The sequence below is a fragment of the Telopea speciosissima genome, chromosome 9 (genome assembly GCF_018873765.1).
Source record: "Telopea speciosissima isolate NSW1024214 ecotype Mountain lineage chromosome 9, Tspe_v1, whole genome shotgun sequence".
NCBI classification, from domain to species: Eukaryota; Viridiplantae; Streptophyta; class Magnoliopsida; order Proteales; family Proteaceae; genus Telopea; species Telopea speciosissima.
The window spans coordinates 51,909,046-51,935,066 of NC_057924.1; the positions used below are offsets into that span (position 1 = coordinate 51,909,046).

At 38.6% G+C, this 26,021-nt stretch overlaps 1 protein-coding gene across 1 annotated transcript; it reads left to right on the forward strand.

Annotated features, from left to right (window-relative positions):
- Positions 1-18,164: 18,164 nt before the first annotated feature.
- On the forward strand, positions 18,165-21,144 carry LOC122640851 (probable beta-D-xylosidase 2). Its single transcript, XM_043834111.1, has 5 exons — positions 18,165-18,401; positions 18,625-18,957; positions 19,106-19,275; positions 19,488-20,347; positions 20,480-21,144. The coding sequence occupies exons 1-5, from the start codon at positions 18,180-18,182 to the stop codon at positions 21,109-21,111; spliced, it is 2,217 nt and encodes a 738-aa protein (XP_043690046.1). The 5' UTR covers positions 18,165-18,179; the 3' UTR covers positions 21,112-21,144.
- The last annotated feature ends 4,877 nt before the right edge of the window (positions 21,145-26,021 follow it).

Consider the following 26,021-nt stretch of genomic DNA (forward strand, 5'->3'; position numbering starts at 1 on the left):
ACCGTTTCAGAGTCCAATCATCAAACCATGGTGGGTGAAGAGCTGACTGGTGAGAAACTTTCGGTTAAAATTATAGAACTCACTATAATTTTTCATCTTTTTTCTTTCAATAAACAAGCTTTTGGAGTTTGGGAAAAATAATCTTGTTGTAAGCAAAATTGGTGAAACATAACTATACTTTTTTGCTCTTTTTGTATACCACATTTGTTCTTTTGATGAGGGTAAAATCGTATCATTTCACATGTTAAGTAACTTATAGGAATAAATCAAGGGCAATAAAAAAAAAATGTAACTTCTCAATTCACCACTTTGATAACAACAATATGCACTCTAAAAAAAGTCTAACTTTTCTGGCCATTGACATTTAACACAAACAGTCTATACTAGCAGCCTGTGGAGCTATCCATACCAGCTGATGTGGTTGCTTCTCTAAATTTACTATATAAAGGATAAGAAATTTTATTTAAGGCCCAGCTAATAAGTTTAAGAACCTTCTTTTAATCAACTCAAGCCAAAGGCATCATGCAGGGTTGCACCAAGCAACGGCAAAAGGATTCAATAAAATAGAGGTGTGGGTGGATGGTGTTGACCTATATTCTTAGGGGTTTTTTTTTTATGTGTTGGTAAATCTATATTCTTAGTTAATGCAAGGGAATCAAAAGGGGTGGCCTTAGAATTTATTTAATATTCTCTTGAACTTTATTTCAATTACTCTATCAAAATTGAATGTACTTATAACTTGTAGGGAGAAGTATAAGATTTCTATAGCTATTAGGGCAGCTAATATAGCTAGCTTTAGGGTAAGTAAGAATATCAATATGTTGAAGACAATGTAGATATGTTTTTGTTTTAATCCGTTTCTTTTGCTTTTAAAAAAAAAAAAATAATAATAATTCAACCCTAGCCCATCCTATTTACATGACTCCAATCTTAAGTCCTAGACCAGCCCAAAGTGACAGGGGTTCATGCCCATCCCTTTTCAAGCATGGTGTCCTATGTGTATGACATAGGTTAATTACTTATCTAGCCTTGTGAATGTCGTGGTTCAATGAGTGCCTCTCCACGTAAGACTGTGGTCTTAGATATGGGTATTGGTACTCATATCAGTCTTCGTCGATACAATAATGATATTGATATGGATCAGCCATACCAAGTCGGAGGATCATTTTGCCCCTCAAAATATTGATACTTTGGGTTTTTTGAACTATTTTACTCTTCCATGTATTGTCACCACAACTATGGTATCGATCATGAACCATATCGATACGGTCAATCCGATACTGATACCAAAAAGTGAGACAACTACTTTTAGCTTTTAGATTGGTACGGCATTTTATTGTAAAAAATAATAGGTGTGCAAGACAAGGGGTGGCCCTGCAGCCAGGGTCCGGTGTCGCGGGTGCCCAGATTCCATTTTTCCCTTTTTCCATCTCCTATGGCCCCGCCATGCGGCGCCACACACTCCAACTTGGCGCCGCCGAGCTCCGTTTTGCCTATAAATTGCCCCCTTATCCCCTTATTTGCACATTCCAAATTTCTGAGAGATGAGGAGCACCCAAAGCCCATTTTTTGGCCCATTTTCTAGTTTTCTTGCTAAATACAGTAGGGCAAGAAGGCCTAAGGTCTGAACTACTAATTAGGATTCTACCATTCAAAACCTAACGATTTTAATGAAATTTGATGGGAAAAGGATAGCTTACAATGGGAGGTGGCCTAGCACAGCAAGAGAGATGACTTTGAGCTTGGAAATAGTCCTTCCTCCCCACGAAATCCTTGAGTGGATTGAGCTCTATGCAACAGAGAAAACCAAATCGCAGAGAGCGGCTGTGGTGATGAGAAACCCTATAAATACTCCAAGATAAAAGCTAATTGGAGGAGAAACCTTTTTAAAAATGTGCCAGTACATTGTAGAATGCTCTGTTCATCATGTCCATAAATGCAACTGGAGTGTTGGATAATCAGAACGACAATACTAGGAATTAATAATGCCCGTACCGGGTTCTGAACGCCGTTTTATGAATGTCGCTACCCTTGATCTTTAGCTATGATATCTAGACCTAAGATCAATCTCAGAAAAAACTTTTGCACCCTCTACCCCTCTTTTGACCAACTGGAATTTCCCTAAAGTACTGAACCCCTCTTTTGCCTTCTTTTTTCTTCTTTAGCTTATTGTGTAATCACATGAAGATGGGTTCTGGGTCCTGACCTCAATCTAACTCACGGTCATTTTTGAATCCTCTAAAAAACCCACCCAATCCCAGCTCAGTCTATAAGATGATCTGTGCATGACTTTGGCTCTGTCAGGATCCTAGTTCCTGTCTCTATTTTTGAAAAAACATGCCTGGTTCCCCCTTTATGGATTATTATCCTATCCAATTCCTAAAGTGTGACAGTGCGGTAGTGCTAGGTGGAGATGTCGACAGTTGACAGTTGCCTCATCATTCCAACAAGGTCTGGACTCTAGTCGATCTACCACTTAGCGTTAAGCCCATTGGATGTAAGTGGATTTTCAAGAGGAAGAAAGAAGCTGATGGAAAGGTTGAAAGATTCAAAGCGAGACTGGTGGCAAAGGACTATACCCATAAAGAGCGTATAGATTATGATGAAACCTTTTCACCAGTGGTGATGATGAAGTTCATCAAGATTTTATTGGCAATTGAGACATACTATGATTATGAGATCTGATAGATGGATTTGCAAACTGCATTTCCAAATGGATTTCTTTAAAAAGAAATTTACAGGGAGCAGCCAGTGGGGTTCTCTTCCTTGAATGAAAAAAGAAAATTATGCAAATTACAAAGGTCCATACTACTTCCGTAAATCCATTCGTCTCAATTTTGTTATACCTGAGAACGAATTCTCGAATAGATCCACTCTTGGGTGGCGTACTTCCATAAATCCGTTCGAGCTGTGGAGGAGCGTGGACCTGAGTACGCTTGTGAGACCTGTACTCATGGTGTGGCTTAGTGCGAGCTTGAGGCCCATATGAGTTTTAGATTGATTATTGAAGTTTGATATAATTGAATACAACTTTTGGAATTTATTTACTTGTTTTTAAATATATTGTTAGTGAATGTTACAAACTTTGGAATGTTGGAATAAGATGTCACTTATTATATGATATCACTTGTGTAGCTCAAACCCTGACCAGCCTTCACGGTCGGGCTGCGCTGACCCTCCCTCAGGGTTGGGTCGGGCTGACCCTGATTTGCCCTGATCATGAGGAGGGGAAGGAAATGCATGGGCTGGAATGGACCGGGGAGAAAATTTTCAATTTAAGTAAAATAACATTATAATAAAATATATTATATCACTTATTGTCTTCATATATAATATATTATATAACAAAATGTAGGTGGCATTTAAAGTTTATAATATATATATTATATCAATATATATATTTTATAGTATAACTTAAAACAGGGTCGGGCCGCCTAACCTTGGCATAGCTCTTTTGCCTCGATTGAGCTGCCTATCTAGCTTCTCACAAGTATCTTGGATCAACTTCGGTCCCAAGACACTTGTGGTGTGATTGGAATTGTTCAAGATTGGTGAGTAATCGATTAGAATCAGCCCAAAAATGTCCTAACCTTAATTAGCTGGAATTACTGGTGTAAGAATTCCAGCTACTACTAATAACTGATTTTCTTCCCCCCCCAAAAAAGGAAACACATTGAACCAAGCAAATCCTAAATTTAGGGCAAGCCCTTGTCATTGAAGAGTTTGTACCATTATAAATAGTTTTGATATCCTTCTATTTCATCAATGAAAAAGTACTAAACGCTCATTCATTCTTCTTCTTCACACCATTTTTTATTTTGCTTTGCTCTATAAAAAATGGCAAAAACTTGTAAGATTTCAATCCTAACAATTGGGGTTTTACTTGGTTTGGTATTTGCAATGATGTTGCAAGTCTCTCATGGTGCACGCATTAATGGCTTCGACACTGAGACTACTAAGTATATTCCAGTCATAGGGTCTCCACCCAATGGAAGGGGTGGACCTGTGAATGGGTCACCCAGGCATTCCAATGCTCCACGAAGAGGTTGCAACCAGGCTCATCGCTGCAGAACTGACTGAGATGATATCATGAAAATTAAGGGAGCCCCTATGTATGAAGCATTATACATATAAATTCATGAACTAAAGAAATAAGAGTATTTATTGGATCAACTATTAATGGGTGAAGAAGTTCTGCACCAGTTTTATGTCTTGATGGAGGTTATGGAGATTATATGTAGTTGAAAGCTTTCATGGATTTTTTGTTTTTTCTATGAATAAGACATCTCATTTTGAAGATTTTTTGTTGTTAAAACAATGTGAACGGTTTTATTGATTGGTGAGATGTGATGGTTTTATCTATATTCATGATTGTTTTAAGGGGAAAAAATGCTAACCATTAGACACAAAACAATGATTTTATGGGTGAAAAGACCGTTCTGTCAGTAACTACTGCATTGGTGCGGGGATTACACGATCGATTGATGTTATCTTACCCTTGTTTTAAGGGTAAAGCTGTTTGTAACCAACCCGGTTATACCGGTTACAATAATGAGTTGTAATCGGACTTATTTTCCCACTTCACACTATTTACCAATGACCTGAGACAAGAGCTTTCTCCGTAATTCCCCCCTTCTCTCTTTCTCATCCTAAATCCCCTTTTTCTCCATCTCCGACCCCCCTCCACCTCTACGTCTCCCCTCCCCCACCACCTAATTCGGAACAAAATTACCCCTACCCTCTTTAATTTACAAACCCGCAAAGCAAAGCCTGAAAAAAAATAAAAGGGCAAATTTCACAGACACCCCCTATAACTATTCGAAATGGCAAGTACACCCTAAATTTTGTCAAAATGGCAACCTTCCCCCTGACGTTAAGCAAGGTTACCCCCAAAGATAAAATGACAATTTTACCCTCTTAGTAAGAGGTACCATCCAAAGTGACAATGTCGATTTTACCCTTTTAGTAAATTTTCCTAAAAATTACTAAGAAATCTATCATCTTCCACATTTCTCTTCCCATTGGAGCGTGTTGAGGCACCGTAGGAGAGCACAACCACCGTCGGCAGCCATCAGCTGCTCCAGCTCCAGTTGTCGACAATCATCTCCGGTGATTTCTTCTCCGGCGACGATTACTTGCAACAACTCATCATCACCCATCTGCAAAAAATGAAACAAGAAATTGTAAGTGACCTATTGACCTAGGGTTCCATTAAACTGTTCAATCAAGGTTTTTGTGTTCTGGATTATTGGATGTCCATTTCTATTGCATAATAACCTAATCATTTTGATGTTTAGTGTTAAATATACATAAGTATTCAATATAAGTTCAGTTAAAGAAGGAAAGAAATCAAAATTTCTCTACATAGTATATACCTTCATAACTCACGAGCTTGGCTGATTCAGAGGACACGAATGTTACGAAGCAATTCAAAGCAAGAAGTCTAATAAGAGCTCCACAAAATAACTTATGAGCTACCAAATCAGTTTCCATTTTGTTGTTGCAGCGGATCTTACTTCGTTTTGGATCCAAAAATCTAGCAGGTAGAAGTAAGGGAAAGTGAGAACAGAGGAAATAAATATCGGATAAAAAAGAAGAACAGAGAACTCCATGGTGGCATATTATCCCCACTGGTCTCCATCGGAATATCTTCATAGGCATCAAAGTTAATGCCACCGTAGCCAGGCCGTCCCAGATCAGACCTTGGACCGCCCCAACGATTTCCACCTAAAGCAGCATCAAACTTGGTCGATCATTATTGACAGAAGAGCCATTGAATATGGTGGCTGGTAACGGAGGTGTGGAGGAACATAAGACGCTTTTGCAGGACGTGAAGTGCTACCAACTTCTTCTTCTTTCTCCTTTTGCATGTAGTTCCCTAATCCCCCTCTCCTCTCTTTCTTTTCTTTGCCTCGCTTCTCAAGCCTCTGCAACTTTGCATCATCAAGCAAGCAAACATTATTCTCTCTCTTTGTGTCTCACTATTCATCTTAGACTCAGAGCTTGCGTTTCATACAAGGTTAAAAGAGCAAGTTGGGGTGGAGTTGCAGGAAAGGGGTTGCAAGAGGAGAAAGAAGAAGAAGAAGAAGCCCCATGGCCCTCTTCCCTGTTCTTGCTTCTTCCGCCGTCAATCAAAGAGAAAATGAAAAGGGTTTCAGATTTTGGATTTGGGTTTGGTTGATCGGGAGAGATAAAGAAATAAAAGAGGTTTAAATGGGGTGTTAGAGAAGAAAATGGGACCGGTGATGGTATTTTGGATTTCAGGAAATAGAAAAACAAATAGACAAAATGGAAGAGAAACTGGGTCAGCGGGTTCAGTGGTGTGGAGAAGAAATAAAAGGGGTAAGAGAAGATGAAGAAGATGTAGCGACAGCAGAAATGACAATGGCAGTGGTCAGCGGCAACGGCAGCTGTCAGCGGCAACGACAGCAGTTAGCAGTGACGACAGTGCCAGCAGTCAGCGGCAACGGCAAGACGATGAAGAGAATGATTTGTATTTGAGGTTTTAACCTTAAGGGTAGTATGGGAAGTTTATCATGTGGTAAGGGTAATTTGGCATTATAAAAGAGTTAACAGTGACTTAACTGTGCAGACCGTTAGAAATGGATTAAGTTGAAATAAAGTCATAAAGTAAGGGGTATCTGTGATATTTTTACAAAATTTAGGGTGTACTTGCCATTTCGAATAGTTATAGGGGGTGTCCGTGAAATTTGCCCCCCAAAAAAATATGGGTTGGGGTAGAGAACCGAGCTGAGCTGAGGAAGAGATAAGATGGTTATGAAATTACAATTAGGCATTTTATATAAATGCCACATCATTATATGATGGGTAAAAATGTTTGGTTACAAAATCTTCCGTTCTCATTTCCTTCCCCTCTCGTCTCTCTTCTCCCAATTTCCCCTGTCGGTTTGCAACTCTTCCCAATTCTCAATGTCTCCATAGAGTGAGAACCGGAGAGCGCCAACTATTGGTTTCTATGGAGAGAGAGAGAGAGAGAGAGAGAGAGAGAGAGAGAGAATAAAATGTGTGATACACTACCGATACCTCAAACCATGACAATAGGGGAGGAGAGATTGTGGAAAGAGAGAGAGGGAGAGAATTTAGGAAAGAGATGGAAAGTGGAGGGAAAAAGAATGAGAGAGTGTAGAAGAAAGAAGGGAAGTGGAAATTTAGAAGAATATATATTGGGGCCCTATATTTACTCAAAGTCCCCTCCCTTAAACTTCTTTTTTGATTCCCTCGTAATAGCAAAGTCCCACTTATCCTTCTTCCCTTATATTTTAAATTCTTAGATTAACCTTCTGTCAAGGTAAACCCATCAACCATAACTAAGGGTTTCATTCGGTTTGGTTTCAATTCGGCTTATATTTTGAAAATGTGAAATCAAAATTGCACTGGATAAGAATCACCCAAAATCAGAATCGTTTTGCATCTGGTTCCCGTTTTACTAGTTTCTATTCGATTTTTTGTTATCCGATTCACAACCGGTTTACACGCAGTTTTCATAATGGTGCTTATTGTTTTTAAATCAATTGTGCTTTAGAAAAATATGATGGAATATTGAAATAGTGAAATTTATTGTATTAAACAATAACATGAAGCATAGTTTAGATTACTCTCTTAGAAGACTCATCATTATTGAAGACTCCAACTTCTTCACTAGCCCATTTAGACTATTAAATCGAACCTTCAACTAATCTAGATGAAAGCCACCAAACTCAAAAAACTCCAGAAGAAAAAGAGGTCATTCTTGATCTGTGTATGAAATGGGAAGGAAATAGTGAAAGAGCGTTAGTCGAGTGAGAAGATCGAACTAGGTATGGGTTTTCCATACCCAAACAGGAGACCTCCTAGTGAGAATGAGATGAACTACACCACAGTTCACCAATTGCACTAGGTTGATGGTCAAGATTGGAGTGGCCACAAATGGGTGCAACTAGTCAAAAATAGCATCTCCACGGTTTCCTATCAATTCCTGATAAATGGAGCAGCTCGGGGATCTATCACTCCAACTAGAGGAATCCGTCAAGGGAACCCCCTCTCCCCTTTCCTCTTCATCCTTTGCACACAGGGATTCAGTTCGATCTTGGATCAGGCTTCAGCTGCCCGAGCTCTTCACGGTATCAAAGTGAGAAATAGAGGCCCAACGATAAACCATCTTTTGTTCGCCGACGATTGCCTTCTTTTTTCTGAAGTGAACTTGGATGAGGTCTGTGCCCTAAAAGACTATTTTGATACATATTGCAAAGCCAGTGGTTAGTCGATAAACCTGCTTAAATAAACTCTTACTTTTAGCCCAAATACACCATAACATTTGAAACAGTGGTTCTCCCGTATCTTGAAGATCCCTTACGACAATGATCCATCAAAGTATCTCGGCATCTACACTGAGATTGGTGTTTCCAAAGGGTTAGTCTTTCAAGTTCTCATGGATAAAGTGTGTAACTGGCTAAAAGGATGGAAATAGCAGTTCTTATCTCACTCTAGAAAGGAAATTAATTTTGATCAAATCCACTGCTAGCACCAACTGGAGCTACATGGCCTCCCACTTCAGGCTCCTTTCGTCCCATCATGATAAAGTTCATAGTGCAATGTCAAATTTCTACTGGGGCCAAAAGGATGAAGAAAGATGTATCAATTGGTATCATGGTCTCGTATGTGTAAATCCAAAGAAAATGGTGGTTTGAGTATGCGTGACCCCCTCTTACATAACCGAGCTCTTCTTGTCAAGATGGCCTGGCGGTTATGGTCAAATCTTGACACTCTTTGGGCTCGTTTTCTCAAAGCTCTTTACTTTCCAAACAAGGAGTTTCGTGGGCGTAGGAAACCAACCCTCATGGGCATGGAGAAGCATCATTGAAGGCCGGAATGTCTTAAAGCAAGGCCTCTTGTGGCAAGTGGGTGATGGGGTAAATATTAACATTTGGGACGACAAATGGATTCCCACCAATCCAGAGTTTCGGATACAGACTCCAAGATCCCCAGATTGTGAGCTTACATTAGTGGCTGAGCTAATTGATCATGAGAACAAAACTAGGAAAGTTGATCTCATTAACAATATTTTCCAACCCTTAGATAGGAAAGCAATCATGAGAATTCAGCTCAGTATCACAAACAGAGGTGACCAACAGATTCGGGGTGCTTCTAAAACTGGAGTTTTATCAATTAAATCGGTCTATCACATGTTGATAAATCGGAGAAAGTTTGAGCAAAGCCAAAAAGCGTCCAGCTCCAGACCAAGTACAATCCCTTGGGTGCCTTCGGTAGTATGGAAGCGTATTTGGAACTGTAAAGCAATGCCAAAAGTAAAATCTTTGATCTGGAGAATTTGTGCTCAAGGTCTTCCTTCAGGACAAAACCTCCTCTTGTGCCAAATTCCCATTGATCCGATGTGCCATCGGTGTGGAGATATTTTGGAAACTGTAGATCATATATTTCTATGATGTAACTTTGCTTGTGCGATATGGTTCGCAAGCTCTCTCTCTTACATTACTCTGAAGCTTGAAGTCGTTACGATCTCAACTTGGTTGGAAAACAGGGAGAAGATGAGCTTCCCAGATAAGACTATAGCATAGGAAACGCTAAGTCTCTGCTTCTTCACTTGCTTGTATTTATGGATGGCGCAGAATGATCTAATTTTTAAAAAGAAGTTATGGACTCCAGTTGAAGTAGCCCAAGCAGGGGTTCGTGCCTTTTCAGAATATTGGCAAGCCAATGGCCTCAAACTCTCAGCTCAGAATCCAGAAGTACCACAAGAAGTCCCAACCCCTCCCCCCCTTGGACTCCACCTCCTATAGGCTTTGTAAGACTCAATTGTGATGCAGCTTTCATTCCAGAATCAACTCAAGGGGGCATAGGAGTTATTGCCAGATCTTCAACAGGGGTGCAAATCTTTGCTTTGTCGGCCCCAACTTTTATTTGTGCAGCATATGTTGGAGAAGCCGTGACTATTTGTCTGGGTCTCATGCAAGCGCGAGAAGCTGGTCTCACCCATATTCAGGTCCACTCTGACTGCAAAGAGGTTATTGAGGGATCCGGATCCTCTGCGGCTTGGCTATAGCAGCCATCTGTCCTGCCCAGTAACAGGAGCGTGACATGTGTAAAGTGCAAAATCCAACGGTAGATTTTAATTTTTTTTGAAATCCAAGAGTTAAGTGGTTTAATTGTATAAAACCAAATCCATCTAGACCAAAACCGTTTTTACCAAACCGGACCGATCTAAAGTAAACAAAACTAAAACGAAACACTATTCATTCATCTTCCCATTTTCAAAATCAAAACCCTAACACCTAGATCGAATGAATCCTTTTATGATCGAATATACAAAATCACCTAGAAGATCAAACACACAAGAAAAAACCAAACAAAAAGAAAGCCAAAGGATTGAAGGTTATATAAAAGAAGATAATAAATAAATAGGAGAAAAAAAAATGTTAATACATTCGATTTATACATCGATCGAGTGCTCTCATTGTTGATTGATAGCATTCTCAAGAACCAGCCTCAAGCGGCGAGCCATTACATCTAGTTCCGTCGCTCTTTGCTCTCGCCACCTCTTCTCAAAATCTATTGCCCTTCCTGTTTCGACGATTCCACTGGATTAGACGAAGACGTAGACATCTGGTCCGGATAAAGAAGCTCCTGGCGAACGAGTGTCATTCTCACCTCCTTGCGAGTTGCGGCCTTAATGGAGAGGAGTTGGGGTTGTGGCTGTGGAGGGGTCGGGGTTGAGGCCATGGATGGATGGCTTCGCCTTTGGTCTTTGGGAGAAAAGGGATTGGGGTTTGATCAAAACTTCGAAGGTCGAAGGGCAAAGGGGTCACTGACTCACTGCACGAACCAACCAACGAACTTCAACCTTCGCGCAAGTTGCAAGAGGAGGAAGATGATGGAGTGGGTTAGCGCCAGATGGTGCAAGAGGAGGAACACGATGGAGTCAGTTCGCGGCAGACTGCAGAAGTTGCAGAGGGACAACTTAGATCTTCGACTTCGCCAAACGGTGCAAGAGGAGGAAGACGATGGAGTGGCTGTCAAAGGAGCGGGAAGAGACGATGTTAGGGTTTTGATTTTGAAAATGGGAAGATGAATGAATAGTGTTTCGTTTTAGTTTTGTTTAGTTTAGATAGGTCCGGTTTGGTAAAAATGGTTTTGGTCTAGATGGGTTTGGTTTTATACAATTAAACTACTTAACTCTTGGATTTCAAAAAAATTTAAAATCTACCGTTGGATTTTGCACTTTACACATGTCACGCTCCTGTTACTGGGCAGGACAGATGGCTGCTATAGCCAAGCCGTAGAGGATCCGGATCCGTTATTGAGTGGATTGAAAATCAAGCTGAATCAGCCCCTAGTGACGTTGATGCGGTTATTTAGGATGTTATCAGCTTGGTATAACACTTTGAAGTGTGTTCTTTTGCTTTTATTCCTAGGAATGGAAATGTAACTGCCCATTCCCTAACATCGGAGGCCCTGCCCTGTAGTGCGTTGACAGAATGGCCATATTCCATTCCTTGGCTTCGTATCTCCAGTAGCTAAAGCAAAAGTGGAGCGGAGGCACTGTGTAAATGAAGTCTTGTGCAACTCACATCAATAAATCTCCTACCCCCAAAAAAAAAAAGTTTAACACATTTGTTCGTATCATTTCACATAAGTAACTTATAGGAATAAACGAAGGGAACTAAAAAAAATGTAGCTTCTCAATTCACCACTTTGATAATAACAAGATGCATTCTAAAAAAAGTCTACTTTTCCTCCCATTGACATTTAAATCAAACAGTCTATACTAGCAGCCTGTGGAGTTACCCATACCAGCTGATGGTTGCTTCTCTAAATTTACTAAATTAAGTATAAGAAATTTTATGTAAGGCCCAGCTAATAAGCCCGATTCCTCATAATAAGATAGGGCCACAAATCTTTAAGGACCTTCTTTTAATCAACCCAAGCCAAAGTCATCAAGCAATGGCAAAAGGATTCAATAAAATAGAGGTGTGAGTGGATGGTGTATCTATAAAGGCTGTACCCAGTGCACAAGGCTTCCGCATTTAATAGCATCTAGTGGATGGTGTATCTATATTCTTAGTTAATGCAAGGGAATCAAAAGGGGTGGCATTAGGACATATTTAATATTCTCTTGAAAATTTCAATTACTCTTATCAAAATTGGATGTACTTATAACTTGTAAGTAGTATAAGATTTCTATAGCTATTAGGGCAGCTAATATAGCTAGCTTTAGGGTAAGTAAGTTATATCAATATGTTGAAGACAATGTAGCTATTAGGGCAGCTAATTAATATAGCTAGCTTTAGGGTAAGTAAGTTATATCAATATGTTGAAGACAATGTAGATATGTTTTTGTTTTAAATCTGTTTCTTTTGCTTCTCAAAATAATAATAATAATAATTCAAATCTAGCCCATCCTATTTACATGACTCCAATCTCAAGTCCTAGACCAGCCCAAAGTGACAGGTGTTCATGCCCATCCCTTCTCAAGCAATCCCTTCTCAAGCATGGTGTCCTATGTGTATGACATAGGTTAATTACTTATCTAGCCTTTTGAAAGTCGTGGTTCAATGAGTGCCTCTCCATGTAAAACTGTTGTCTTAGGAATTGGTATTGGTAATCGTATCAGTTTTCGTCGATACAATATTGATACTGATATGGATTGGCCATACCAAGTCGATGGATCATTTTGCCCCTTAAAATTAAGGAATATTGATATTTTGGTTTTTTTAACTATCTTACTTTTCCATGTATTGACACCACAACTATGGTATCGATCATGAACCATATCGATACGGTCAATCCAATACTGATACCAAAAAATGAGACAACAACTTTTAGCTTTCAGATCAGTATGACATTTTATTGTAAAAAATAATAGATGTGTTAGATTGTCAGCTTGGTTTGGTCTCGAATCTAGATCGGAATTAGTCAAGATTGGTGAGTAATCGATTAGAATCAGCCCAAAAATGTCCTAACCTTAATTAGCTAGAATTAATACTGGTGTAAGAATTCCAGCTACTACTAATAACTGATGTGCTCCCCCCCCCCCCACCACACCCCCCCCCCCCACCCCACCCCACCCCAAAAAATAAGGAAATACATTGAACCAAGCGAATCCCCTAAATTTAGGGCAAGCCCTTGTTATTTAAGAGTTTGTACCCATATAAATAGTTTTGATATCCTTCTATTTCATCAATGAAACAGTACTAAACGTACTACTTCTTCACACCATTTTATATTTTGCTGAATTTGCTCTATAAAAATTGGGCAAAAACTTGTAAGCTTTCAATCCTAAAAATTGGGGTCTTACTTGGTTTGGTATTTGCAATTATGTTGCAAGTCTCTGATGGTGCACGCATTAATGGCTTCGACACTGTGACTATTAAGTATATTCCAGTCATAGGGTCTCCACTCATTGGAGGGGGTCGACCTATGAATGGGTCAGCCAGGCATTCCAATCCTCCACGAAGAGGTTGCAACCGGGCTCATCGCTGCAGAACTGACTGAGATGGTATCATGAAAATTAGGGGAGCCCATATGTATGAAGCATTAGATATATAAATTCATGAACTAAAGAAATAAGAGTATTTATTGGATCAACTATTAATGGGTGAAGAAGTTCTGCACCAGTTTTATGGAGGTCATGGAGATTATATGTAATTGAAAGATTTCATGCGTGTGTTTTTTTTTTTTTTTTTTTTTTTTTTTTTTTTCAAGAATAAGAAACCTCATTATGAAGATTTTTTGTTGTTAAAACAATGTGAATGGTTTTATTGATTGGTGAGATGTGGTGGTTTTATCTTTATTCATGATTGGTTCAAGGGAGAAAAAAAACGTTAATCGGTTGCGTGGTTCCTACTTCTAGATACAAATCAATGTTTTTGTGCATGAAAAGACTCTGGACCTACACGACCGATTAGTATTCTCTTGCCTTGCAAGAAAGATTTATTTATGTAACAAAAATGCGAACTTGATAGTTATCATCAAGAATTATTCAATTCTTAGTTAAAAAAATATATACTTTCTTTCTTCTACCTTAGATTATGGTTCTTGAGGAAGGCCATCTCATGTTGAATGTTCAGATGGAATGGACCGATCACTTAGTACTATAGATTATTTACCACTTGCCTGAAATTCTTTGAAGAAGATAAATTCTATTATGGATAATATTTTGTCAAGTGAAAAGATTACGAGAGAGAGAGAGAAAGAACGAGAGGGTACGATCGGCATGGTTTAATGCATAGTATCGGACTGTGTATCAGTCACTTGCAAAACCGATATGATATTGATACGGTATCGACATAGGTCGGCTAGCAAACAAATTTGCCCTTGGTTTTTATTAAAAAAATAGGTTTTTGAATTGTTTTACCCCTTGTCCGTACCATTTTTTTCGATACAGTATTGGCATGATATTGGGATCGAAGACTAGCAAAATCGATATGTATTGCCTCTATTGGGCAATATGATACCAATACCTCAAACCATGACAACCGGAGGAGAGATTGTGAAAAGAGGGAGAGAAGAGATCATGGAGAGAGGGAGAAAGATGGGGTGGGGTGGAGAGTTCACTTCGGGAAGAGATGGGGCAGGGAGCATGGTATGGTGGGGTAGGGCAGGACGGCGCAGAGGGGTCGAGGTTGCAGGGGTTGAGGGAATGATAATGGCAGCAGTGATTAGGAGGTGAAGTTGAAGGGGCGGGTTTGAGAGGGATAAGTTTGAAAATTTAAACCATTTTAGAGAAACAAGCAACCCAAATATAAAACAACCTTTTCATAAAAATTTGGCATATGAGGTGTAATTTAACCAAACCAAAATAATTTGTTTTCCACTTCTTAATAAATGTTTACACGTGCATATGTACTAGTATATATATGGTGCAAGTTGTTATTTATTTTGTCCCCAGATGGCTTGGACATGGGTGATATCTGATACGTGCTCTAGCATTTTAGTATTTAGGTCAAGGTTTAAAATCCTGGAATCGGGATTTGAATCGGTCTTGGATCTAGATCGGTGAGTAATCATTAGAATCAGCCCAAAAATTGTAGAGTGGTGTAAGAATTCAAGAATTGAACGAGTAAGATCAGCCAGAATTGAGATTGATCTCAACCATTCCGATCCCCATTTTTAAAATACAGATTTAGGTGCACATTGGAATTGATTATCCTCAAATTACGGCTGCAACAGGGTAGGGTTGGGCCGGGCTTTATAGAATCCTAACCCAACCCTATGTCCCCTTAGCTTGGCCCAGGTTTGATCCGACCCTGACTCAGGACCAGAAAAATCCAACCCTGACCCGCCCTCAAGGTCTGGACGGGCCGATCTTGATTGGCCCTGATCATTGGGAGGGGAAGGAAATGCATGGGCTAGAATGGGTCGGGGAGAAAATTATCAATTTAACGTAAATTAACACCGTAATAAAATGTATTACATCACTTATTGTCTTCATATATAATATATTTTATAAGAAAATGTGGGTGACGTTTAATATATATATTATATCAATATATATTTATAGTATAACTTAAAACAGGGTTGGGCTGGGCCGGGCCAGACTTAACCCGAGGCCTCAACCTTGGCCCGACCCGACCCTGACTCAGGGCCAGAAATTTCCAGCCCTTACCCACCCTCTGGGCCAAATATTGCAGCCCAAGTCTTGTTCGGGCTCAGGGCGGGTTCGGGTCGACAGGTCCAAACTTGCACCCCTACCTTAGAGAAATGAACTTAACTTGTCAAACCAAGCTCGTGGTGCCTGTTGTAATCCATACAAAGACTTGCGTAGCTTGCAAACATGAGTTGGTAATAATGGATCAATAAAGCCCGGTGGCTGCTTCATGTAAACATCCTCTTTTAGATCGCCATGTAAGAATGCATTTTGCACATCCAGTTGGCGGACTGGTCAGCCCTTAGTCATGGCAATGGCGAGTACCAACCGAACATGTGGTTGGTTTGATAACTGGGCTGAAGGTTTCGTTGTAATCGATCTCTTCTTGTTGACTGTAACCATTGGCAACTAGACATGCCTTGTACCGGTCAAGTGTTCCATCTGCTTTTCGCTTTGTGCAAAAGACCCATTTGCACCCTACCACATTCATATCAGTGTATTGTGGCACAAGCATCCAAGTTCCATTGTGCATTAACGCATTGAATTCTTTGCCATTGCTTCTCGCCAGTGTGGAATTTTATTTGCAGCCCCAAAACTTATTGGTTCAAGAAGTGGGGGCGGCATTGTACTTTTGTGCACTTCTATGTCTAAGCATAGGAGCCACGCGGGCTATGCAATCAGGTAGAGCTTTTTTACCCAACAAAAATATAAAGGATAAAAATCCAACCCTCCCATCTATGAAATTGTGACATTTATAATTTATGAGTTTAGGGTTAAAAAACATTTAAAAAAGAAAAAAATATAAGGGGAAAGAACTCTATCCAGGAGTGTGGCCTACTCTTGGAGTCTAGCTCTCTCCTCTCCATATGAAAAGACACGTCTACCCCCTTAATTGAGGAGGAGAGAGACAGACTCATGAGAGTGCTGGTGCAGGCTACACTCCCGGACAAAAAACTGATTCCCAAAACATAATTGTCTTTCATATCTTGTATTTGCCACATGGAGCTTTTAAACGATCTTCATCCTCTCACGCTTGCCATGATAACACAACTCTTATGATTTAAGATTCCTAAACTTCTTGCTTACATAGAAATCTTCATCCTCATCAAATTTTTTTTTATTGGTAAATCAAATTTATTGGATAGGAAGAGAGAAAAACTATACAAAATAAAAGACATCCTTATCCAAATTCATACCTAGATTGAATACTACATTATATAATTTTTGAGAATAAAACAAGGGGCATAAAAGTAAGGTTACAAAATGATATAGTAAATTGATTAAGTTTTCTTATTATTTATTTTTATATCTATATGTAGGGATGTAAATGGATAGTCGAGAATCCGTGTCGGGTCTGTGCTCGAATCCGTTTAGGGGTTTTGGAATCTGGAATTTGGGTTTCCGAAAAATATCCGGATCCGTCCAAAGGATAATCGGATTCGGATTCGAATAATTCCATTTCGGATAGGATAATATTTGGATAATTTACTTTCTAATTGTAAAATGCGATTAGTTTAATATTTTATAAAAACATATGATATACTACTATATTGCCCTTATTATAATCACTTTTATAAGGATAATTGGTAATTGGATTCGGAAATCGATATAAGCCAAATTTGTTAATATCCGATAAACTCCTGGATTCAGATATGATGTTTGATTTTAAAATTCGGATAGCAGTAATCCAAACCAAATCTTATCCGTTTACATCCCTATGTAACATATAAGAATGAATACGATTTGGGTGCCTGATGGGTATTTCTAACATCTTGATGTTTATTAATTGAGAAGAGAACGTAGACCGGTCATGTAACCCCTGCACCAGCACGTTAGGCAATGGAAGAGTGCACAGAGGCATTGTTAGTTTGGATCGGATTTTCAATTTTACTAGGGGCTGAACGGTCTTTTCACATACAAAGACATTAGTTTATATCTAGGCGTAGGAATCATTCTACAACCACACGACTGGGTAACCAACTTAGCCTTCTTAGTCCCTTAACTAATGTTAGGATAATAAGGTAACGTGAGTGATCCCTCCAGTTATTGGAATCCTGTTCCTATTCCATCTCTACTGCACGTAGTAAAGACCCGTCAGTAGATAAATATTAAAGGATTAAACAGATAGAGAAGTAGTCTTATTATGGATAATAATAAAAGATTAAACAGATAGAGATTGATATTGATTAGAATTTTAATTAATCTACTTTGCATGCCTAGCCTACATATTATAAATATCCACCATACCATATACGCTTCTTCTTCAATTCACTCTGCATCTGCAACTGATCGAATTCACTGGCCGGTCACAGTCATGGCGAGGAATTTTGTTTTTGTTTTTCCTTTTGTTTGCTGCTTGGCTCTCTCATCTGTTTCTCTATTGGGTTCTGCAGCAAGAACTCTCCGTTCTTCTTCTTCTGCACCTCAACCTCAAAATAGTAGTTCTCAATTTGCTTATAATAATCATGTCTGTGATCCTTCTAGATTTGAGGCCCAAGGATTGGATATTTCAGAATATGGGTTCTGTGATAAGTCTCTTCCTTATAATATTAGGGCTAAGGATTTGATTGATAGAATGACATTAGGAGAGAAGGTGAAGCAACTTGGAAATCATGCTAATGGAGTTAGCAGAGTTGGGTTACCCTCCTATGAATGGTGGTCAGAAGCTCTCCATGGTGTCTCTAATCAAGGTCCTGGAGTTCAGTTTACCAAAGAGATTCCTTCTGCAACTAATTTCCCAACTGTTATTCTAACGGCAGCTTCCTTCAATCAATCACTCTGGAAGACTATAGGCCAGGTAATAAATACATTAATTTACCTATATATAATCAGTTTTTTTTTTTTTTAATTATTATTTTTTGTTTAAATTATTAAATGAAGGAGGGTCATAATGCACACAGCTTTACCCTGCTTTCGCAAAGAGTCTGTTTTCAGACTCGAACCCGTGACCACTTTGTTGCACTGAGTATGCTCTTTTTTTTATTAATATGATATAATATATTATTAAATTATTATCGCAGGCTGTTTCAACAGAAGCAAGAGCAATACACAATCAAGGGCATGGTGGATTAACATATTGGAGTCCAACAATGAATGTAGTAAGGGATCCAAGATGGGGAAGAATCACAGAGACACCCGGTGAAGATCCATTCTTGGTTGGTACTTATGCTGTTAACTATGTTAGAGGTTTGCAAGATATAGAAGAAGAAGAGGAGGAAAGCAACAAACCTCCTAATTATAATTATAAGGACTTGAACTCTAGGCCTCTCAAGGTTTCTGCTTGTTGTAAGCACTATACTGCCTATGATGTTGATAATTGGAATGGAGTTGAACGTTATTCTTATGATGCTAAGGTAATTAATTAAATCGACTTCTTTCTTAATTACTTACTTTGTTTTATATTTTATATAAAAAAAATCTTGATTTAATTTGTTATATTATTATTATTTTTTTTGTAATTGTAATTTATGTCTTTAATTAATTGGCTTAATTATATTACAGGTTTCACAGCAAGATATAGTGGAGACATTCAATGGTCCCTTTGAGATGTGTATTCGAGATGGAGATGTTAGTAGTATTATGTGTTCTTATAACAGTGTTAATGGCATCCCTACATGTGCTGATACAAAGCTTCTCAAAGAGACCATAAGAGATGAGTGGGGTCTTCATGGGTAACTAACAAATTTAATTCTTTCTTTCTTCTTCCTTCCATGATCTTCTTCTTCTTCTTCTTCTTCAGGGTGGGTCATGGTTGGATTTTTCTAGCCCTAAGTCAGGGAGACTTTAGGGTTGGGTTGGGGTTTTAGAAAGCCAGGCCCAACCCGACCCTGATGCAGCCCTAATTTACTTAATAGTATTAATTGATGGTTTCTTATATGCATAGGTATATTGTCTCCGATTGTGATTCCATTCAAACAATGGTTGAAAATCACAAATTTCTGGGTTATGGTTATGAAGATGCTTCTGCACAAGCGATGAGAGCAGGAATGGATTTGAATTGTGGAGATTCTTATACCAATTACATGGAGAATGCAACATTAAGTGGCAAAGTGAAAGAAGCAGACATAGACAAAGCTTTGAACAATCTTTATGTTGTGCTTATGAGGCTTGGCCTTTTTGATGGTAGCAGTCCTTCCTTGAGATCTATTGGTGCAGAAAGTGTTTGTTCAGATGAACACATTGAGTTATCAGCTGAAGCTGCAAGGGAAGGAATTGTTTTGCTTAAGAATGACAATAATACATTGCCTTTAGATCATAACAAATTCAAGAACATTGCAGTAGTTGGCCCACATGCAAATGCTACCACCACTATGATTGGAACATATGTAGGTATTCCATGCAAGATTACTAGTCCCTTGGATGGTCTCTCTAAATTTGCAACTTTGACATATGCAAAGGGATGTGATGGTGTAGGATGCAAAAATGATAGCTTGATATTCCCTGCCATGGAAGCTGCAAAGAATGCAGATGCTACTATTATTATTGTCGGGTTGGATACATCGATCGAGCAAGAGGGTTTGGATCGACTTGATCTGAATCTTCCTGGTTATCAAGAACAGTTGATCAAACAAGTTAGAGATGTTGCCAAAGGTCCAGTCATTCTTATGGTCATGTCTGCCGGTGGTGTTGATATTTCTTTTGCCAAGGGAGATTCCAAAATCCCAGCCATCATTTGGGCTGGCTATCCTGGAGAGGAAGGTGGGCGCGCCATCGCTGATGTTGTCTTTGGAAAATACAATCCTGGTAAGTATAATTCCTTAATAGTAACTCTGTTGGCATCTTAAACTCACTAGCTATATACAGTCATTCCTTATCTCTTGCTCCTTAAGTTTCTTATTAAATGACATTTTTATCTTTGTTTGTTTGTGTTATCAGGAGGGAAGTTACCAATTACATGGTACACAAATGATTATATTAACAAGCTTCCCATGACATCTATGCCATTGAGACCAGTTGATGAGTTGGGGTATCCAGGAAGGACTTACAAGTTCTTCAATGGCTCTACTGTTTACCCTTTTGGTTATGGGCTGAGCTACACCCAGTTTAACTACAAGATTGTGAGGGCTCATAGATCAGTTAATGTCAAATTGAACAAATACCAGCATTGCCGTCGCCTCGATTATTTGGATGATGCAGGAAGACCCTGGTGTGAATCTGTTCTAGTTGATGATTTGGATTGTTCCACAATTGAAGATTTTGAGTTAGAGGTTGAAGTCCAAAATGTTGGAACCATGGATGGGGATGATGTCCTCATTGTGTACTCAGTACCTCCGGCTGGGATTGTAGGTACTCATTCTAAGCAGGTGATTGGGTTCCAGAGGGTGTTTGTGCCAGCAGGAGAGAGCAAGAATTTGAAATTCACATTCAATGCATGCAAAAGCTTGTTCTTGGTGGAGAAAAATAGTTACAAATTGTTGCCTTCTGGTGCACATACCATCTTAATAGGCAATGAAGGAACTTCACTTCCTCTTCAAGTTGATTTTACTGTGGCTGCTGTCGAAGAATGAATTAGATGATTATAGTTTAGGTTATAGGATTATTTTGGATTCTAAGATAGTCAGGGTTTTTTTTTTATTTTTTTTTATTTTTTTTAAATTCTATATTTTAATGTTTGATAAATTTTTTTTGGGGGGCTAATCTAGCCTATTTGGTATAGCAATATTATAAATTTTTTTTTGAATAAATAGCTGTGATTATTTATTATACCTAATTAAAATCTCCATTTTTTTGGTAATTTCTATCTCTAATTTTAGTATGTGATTTCCACTTCTTATCTAATACTATGAGCTAGTATATGCTTCTTCAAGGTATTTAATTAAAGGGAAAAAGAACATTATCGGTTCACGAGGGTCATGTGTCCAAACATAAAAGCATGTGAAATTAACATCCCATCCTCTTTAAAATAAAAATTTTATCCATGTTGATGCCACTGTACTGGTGCAGAGGCAACATGATCCAACAACAATTTCTTGCCCTTCATTAAATTTCCCCAATTTATCTTTTGAACTATATTTGTCTCTCCTGATAACTAAATTCGAGATTTAATCCACAACAACAATTTGTATTTAATTGATAATTAAACTACTTTATTGAGACTTAAATATGCAAAGAAAGCGAAAAAGAATCTACCAATGGATAAGACATGCAAATTGCTGAATGAGTGATGCTGACTAATCTGTTTAAAGATGCTTGTAAGTTTGGGGAATTTACACATGATGATCCAAACTCCCCCTATTGTATTCCTACACAAGCGGTTTGCCCTTTGCGAAAAGAACCAAGGGGTACCAACTCTGCAAAAATTAAGGATTGCCAACACCATAGGATGGGATATGTAAATTTGAATACACCAAGTTAATGATTCCAGTTCACCAACAATAATAATGAGTACAGGCTTCTTAAATATTCCTCCTCCCTTATAGCATCTAGCATCTCACAAGTGTTGACATTTTTAAGATTGACCTACTAAGGAAGAGACTGGTACCCTGAAGGTATTAAGTTCTTTAAAATGAATTAGGAGCAATCAGGTCTGTACTAATCAATATGAGACTTGGAAAAGGAAGTTGATGAAAACTATCCATTCGAAGTTAGCTCCCATATTCTTGGTTGGGTTAGTAGTGAACGAATTTATTTATACAATACATGAAATGACAATAAAGAGATCAAGAGGAAACTCATATCTAGGGGTGTAAATGAATAGCTGAAATCTGTTTCCGTATCCGTTTAGTACTATCCAAATCCGTCCGAAAGCTAAACGAATGCAGATATGGATAGGCTATAGCTATCCGAAAAGCTATATTTACATGTAAACGGATAAAATATCCGATCCATATCCGTGTCCGTATTCGTTTAGCACTATCCGAATCCGTCCGATAGCTAATCGGATGCGGATGCGGATATAGCACTATCCGAGCCGAATCCGATCCGTTTACAGCCCTACTCATACATGGATCCATATCGTTTGAAGGAGACGATCTTCTTCAATTTAGACTTTCTCTGTTGATCTTGTGTGTTCTCTTGTCCACACAATTGCTAGGGTTAGCAACTAATGGGCATTGTTAACATTCTACAGATTGGGAGCAAGGACCAACCTTATCAGACTGAAGCCTCGGTTGTTTATAGGCCCACATATAAGAAACAAACTTTACACATTAGAGCAAGTTAACTAGAAAACCCGTTACCCAACAAGAAGACCACCTCCTATATTGGGCTCCATCCAATCAAGCTCATCAATCAACACCCATCCACTAATTTATACCCATACAATGACTAGATGCTAACCTATACATGATGAAAACATTATACTCTCCCCCTTGGGCACAAATAATAGAGAAGTGGTGTAAGAATTCCATTTCGAATTAAAAGAAATGTAGTTATGTTTTTTGTTAGTTTGCTTTCATCACTTCCGACTGGCCAATACTTAGTAACTATACACTCCTATTTTTAGTCATTCGTTTTAAAACTTCCCCTTAAAGTTGGATCATATACTACTCATCATCATAAGGCACATCCAGCTACTACTAATAACTGATTTTCCAAAAAAAGAAAAAAAGAAAAAAAGAAACACATTGAACGGAGAAAATCCTAAATTTGGGGCAAACCCTTGTTATAGAACAGTTTGTACCAATATAAATAGTTTTGATATTTTTCTTTTCAACCTATGAAAGAGTACTAAAAGTACTATTCATTCATTCTTCCTCTTTGCAACACCATTTTTTGCTTTGTTCTATAAAAAATGACAAAAACTTTTAAGTTTTCAACTTGGCTTGATATTTCTAATGATGTTGCAAGTCTCTCATGCTGCACACATTAGTGGCTTCGACACTGAGTATTGTACATATCATTTTGATACAATGTTGTATGATATGTATACTAAAATATTATTTTAAGTTTAAATTTGGATTCCCTTCACTTTTGTTTTGTATTTTCTTTATTTGTTGAGGTTTGAGCTAAAATCCTTTTGGAGACAAATTATTCGAAGAAAATTCAAATTCATGAGGAGAGGGGTTTTTTTAGTCCTACATTGCTTAGGAAAACAAGAATGACTTACTCATATATGGGAGTGGGTACATTGGGGTATGGCCGTATGGGGTCCTTAGAAAGAGGTATCTCTCTTCTAGGATGTTGGGGTTGGGTCTGGTTCACATACACGCACTCACACGCCAAGCAGGGTTGGGCTGGGCCCGGGTCTAGGTGTGTGGCTTTGTATATTTTTTATTTTTTAATTAAGAGAGTAGGCTTTGTACATGCATCCATATGTACAAATACATGTCTGATTTGCTAGGGACATGTCCATCCATATTGATACATCTACACGTATAGGAAAACACGTTTACATATAGTCATACCTACACGTATACTACACATACCCCTTCAGTAGAGTATCTATTATTAGTACAACTCAACCTATACTTACTGCAACCAAATTCTATTCGAACATCATCAAGAGACTCTCCTTTACTGTTCAGTCATTGATACAAGCATCGACTCAGGTTCAAGCGTCAAGCCAGATTCAAGTTCTTGGTCAGATTAGAGTTTTATAATTTCATAGCCTGCATATTACACATTGTTACAACATAAAAATCATAGGGATCGAATCCTGCCTTGGTAGGAGATAGACCTGTGAATTGGCTACCCAAGCAAGTCAATCCTCCACAAAGAGGTTTCAACGAGTCTAAACGCTGTAGAGGTAGCCCAACTGCAAATTAAGGAAGCCTATATTCATGAAGGGAGAACGTTCTCTGCGAGGGAGCGCAGGGGCCACATGTATGTGGCAGGCAATGAGAGCGTGCGGATTGACTCTTGAGAGGTAGAAATATGATATGATGATCATTCTGACTATTGAACAAGTTGGAATATGCTCTACACCCGCTGCACATCAAATTCTTCTCCCATTGCAATCACATGGCCTACAATGTATAGGTCTTCAAATTTTTTCTTTCATTGATCCAAATTTCTCAAAAAGAACTGATTTTTGAAACAATTTCCAGACAAGGCTCCAATCTCAAGTCCTAGACCAGACCAAGGTGCACAAGTGTTCGGTCATACTGGGTCGGAGGACCGTTTATCCCCTCATAATATTGATACTTTGGTTTTTGGACTATTTTACCCTTCCATGTACCTACACTCCAACTATAGTATTGGTCATGATCGACCCATATCGATACGAATCACCCGAATATGATCAATCCGACATCGATACCAAAAAATGTGAGGCAACAACTTTTTAATCTTTAGATAAAATTGTCAGCTTGGTTCGGTCCTGGATTTAGATGGGAATTGGTCAAAATTGGTGAGTAATCGGTTAGAATCAGCACAAAAGGTTATTTATGTACATTCGTTTTAAAACTTCCCCTTAAAGCTGGGGCATAACTATGTTTTTTTTGGTTGAAGGGGCAGAAACTACTCATTATCAACTTAAACTGGAAAAATAAAGAAATGATAAGGCATATCTAGTAACAACTAATAACTGAACCGAGTAAATCCTAAATTTCGGGTAAACCATTTGTTATTGAACAGTTTATATCAATATAAATAGTTTTGATATCCTTCTTTTCCACCCAAGAAACAGTGCTAAACCTATTACTACTCATTCATTCTCTTACGCGGATTCTTCGATCAGTGGGAGAAATCCCTCACGTGACCGAGTCTCCCAGCAAGTTCTCTTTCTTTTTTCTCTTTCCCAGTGAATCTGCGTAAGACATTCTTCCTTTTTGTCACACCATTTTTTATTTTATTCTATAAAAAATGGCAAAAATTTGTAAACTTTCAATCCTAACAGTTGGGCTCTTACTTGGGTTTGTGTTTGCAATGATGTTGCAAGTCTCTCATGGTGCACGCATTAATGCCTTCAACACTGAGTATCATGGATATTCTCTTGATACATACATAGGGTATCCTGCCCTTGGAGCGGATAGACCTTCGAAGAAGCAGCCACCCATTCAAGCCAATCCTCCACCTCAAGACGCCAACACTGAGTATCATGGATATTCTCTTGATAAATACATAGGGTATCCTGCCCTTGGAGCGGATAGACCTTCGAAGAAACAGCCACCCATTCAAGCCAATCCTCCACCACAAGAAGCCAACACTGAGTATCATGGATATTCTCTTGATAAATACATAGGGTATCCTGCCCTTGGAGCGGATAGACCTTCGAAGAAGCAGCCACCCATTCAAGCCAATCCTCCACCGCAAGATTGCGACCAGTCTGATAATTGCGAAGATAGCACACCTGCAAATTAAGGGAGCCCTTGTATGAAACATTAAATATTTATTTATATTCATGATCTAAAGAAATAAGAGTATTTATTGGAAGGTCATGTAGGTTATATGTAGTCGAAAGCTTTTACCGGTTTTTTTAAGCTTTCATGGGCTTTTTAAGCCTGGACGTCAAACACTTGTATTTCTTCTTTTTATA

Bases quoted from the DNA above. Each gene is read 5' to 3' on its own strand.
- LOC122640851 (XM_043834111.1), top strand. From the start codon at position 18,180: ATGACATTAGGAGAGAAGGTGAAGCAACTTGGAAATCATGCTAATGGA. The intron at 19,276-19,487 runs GTAACTAACAAA...TTATATGCATAG, and splicing joins GATGAGTGGGGTCTTCATGG to GTATATTGTCTCCGATTGTG. The intron at 20,348-20,479 runs GTAAGTATAATT...TTGTGTTATCAG, and splicing joins CTTTGGAAAATACAATCCTG to GAGGGAAGTTACCAATTACA.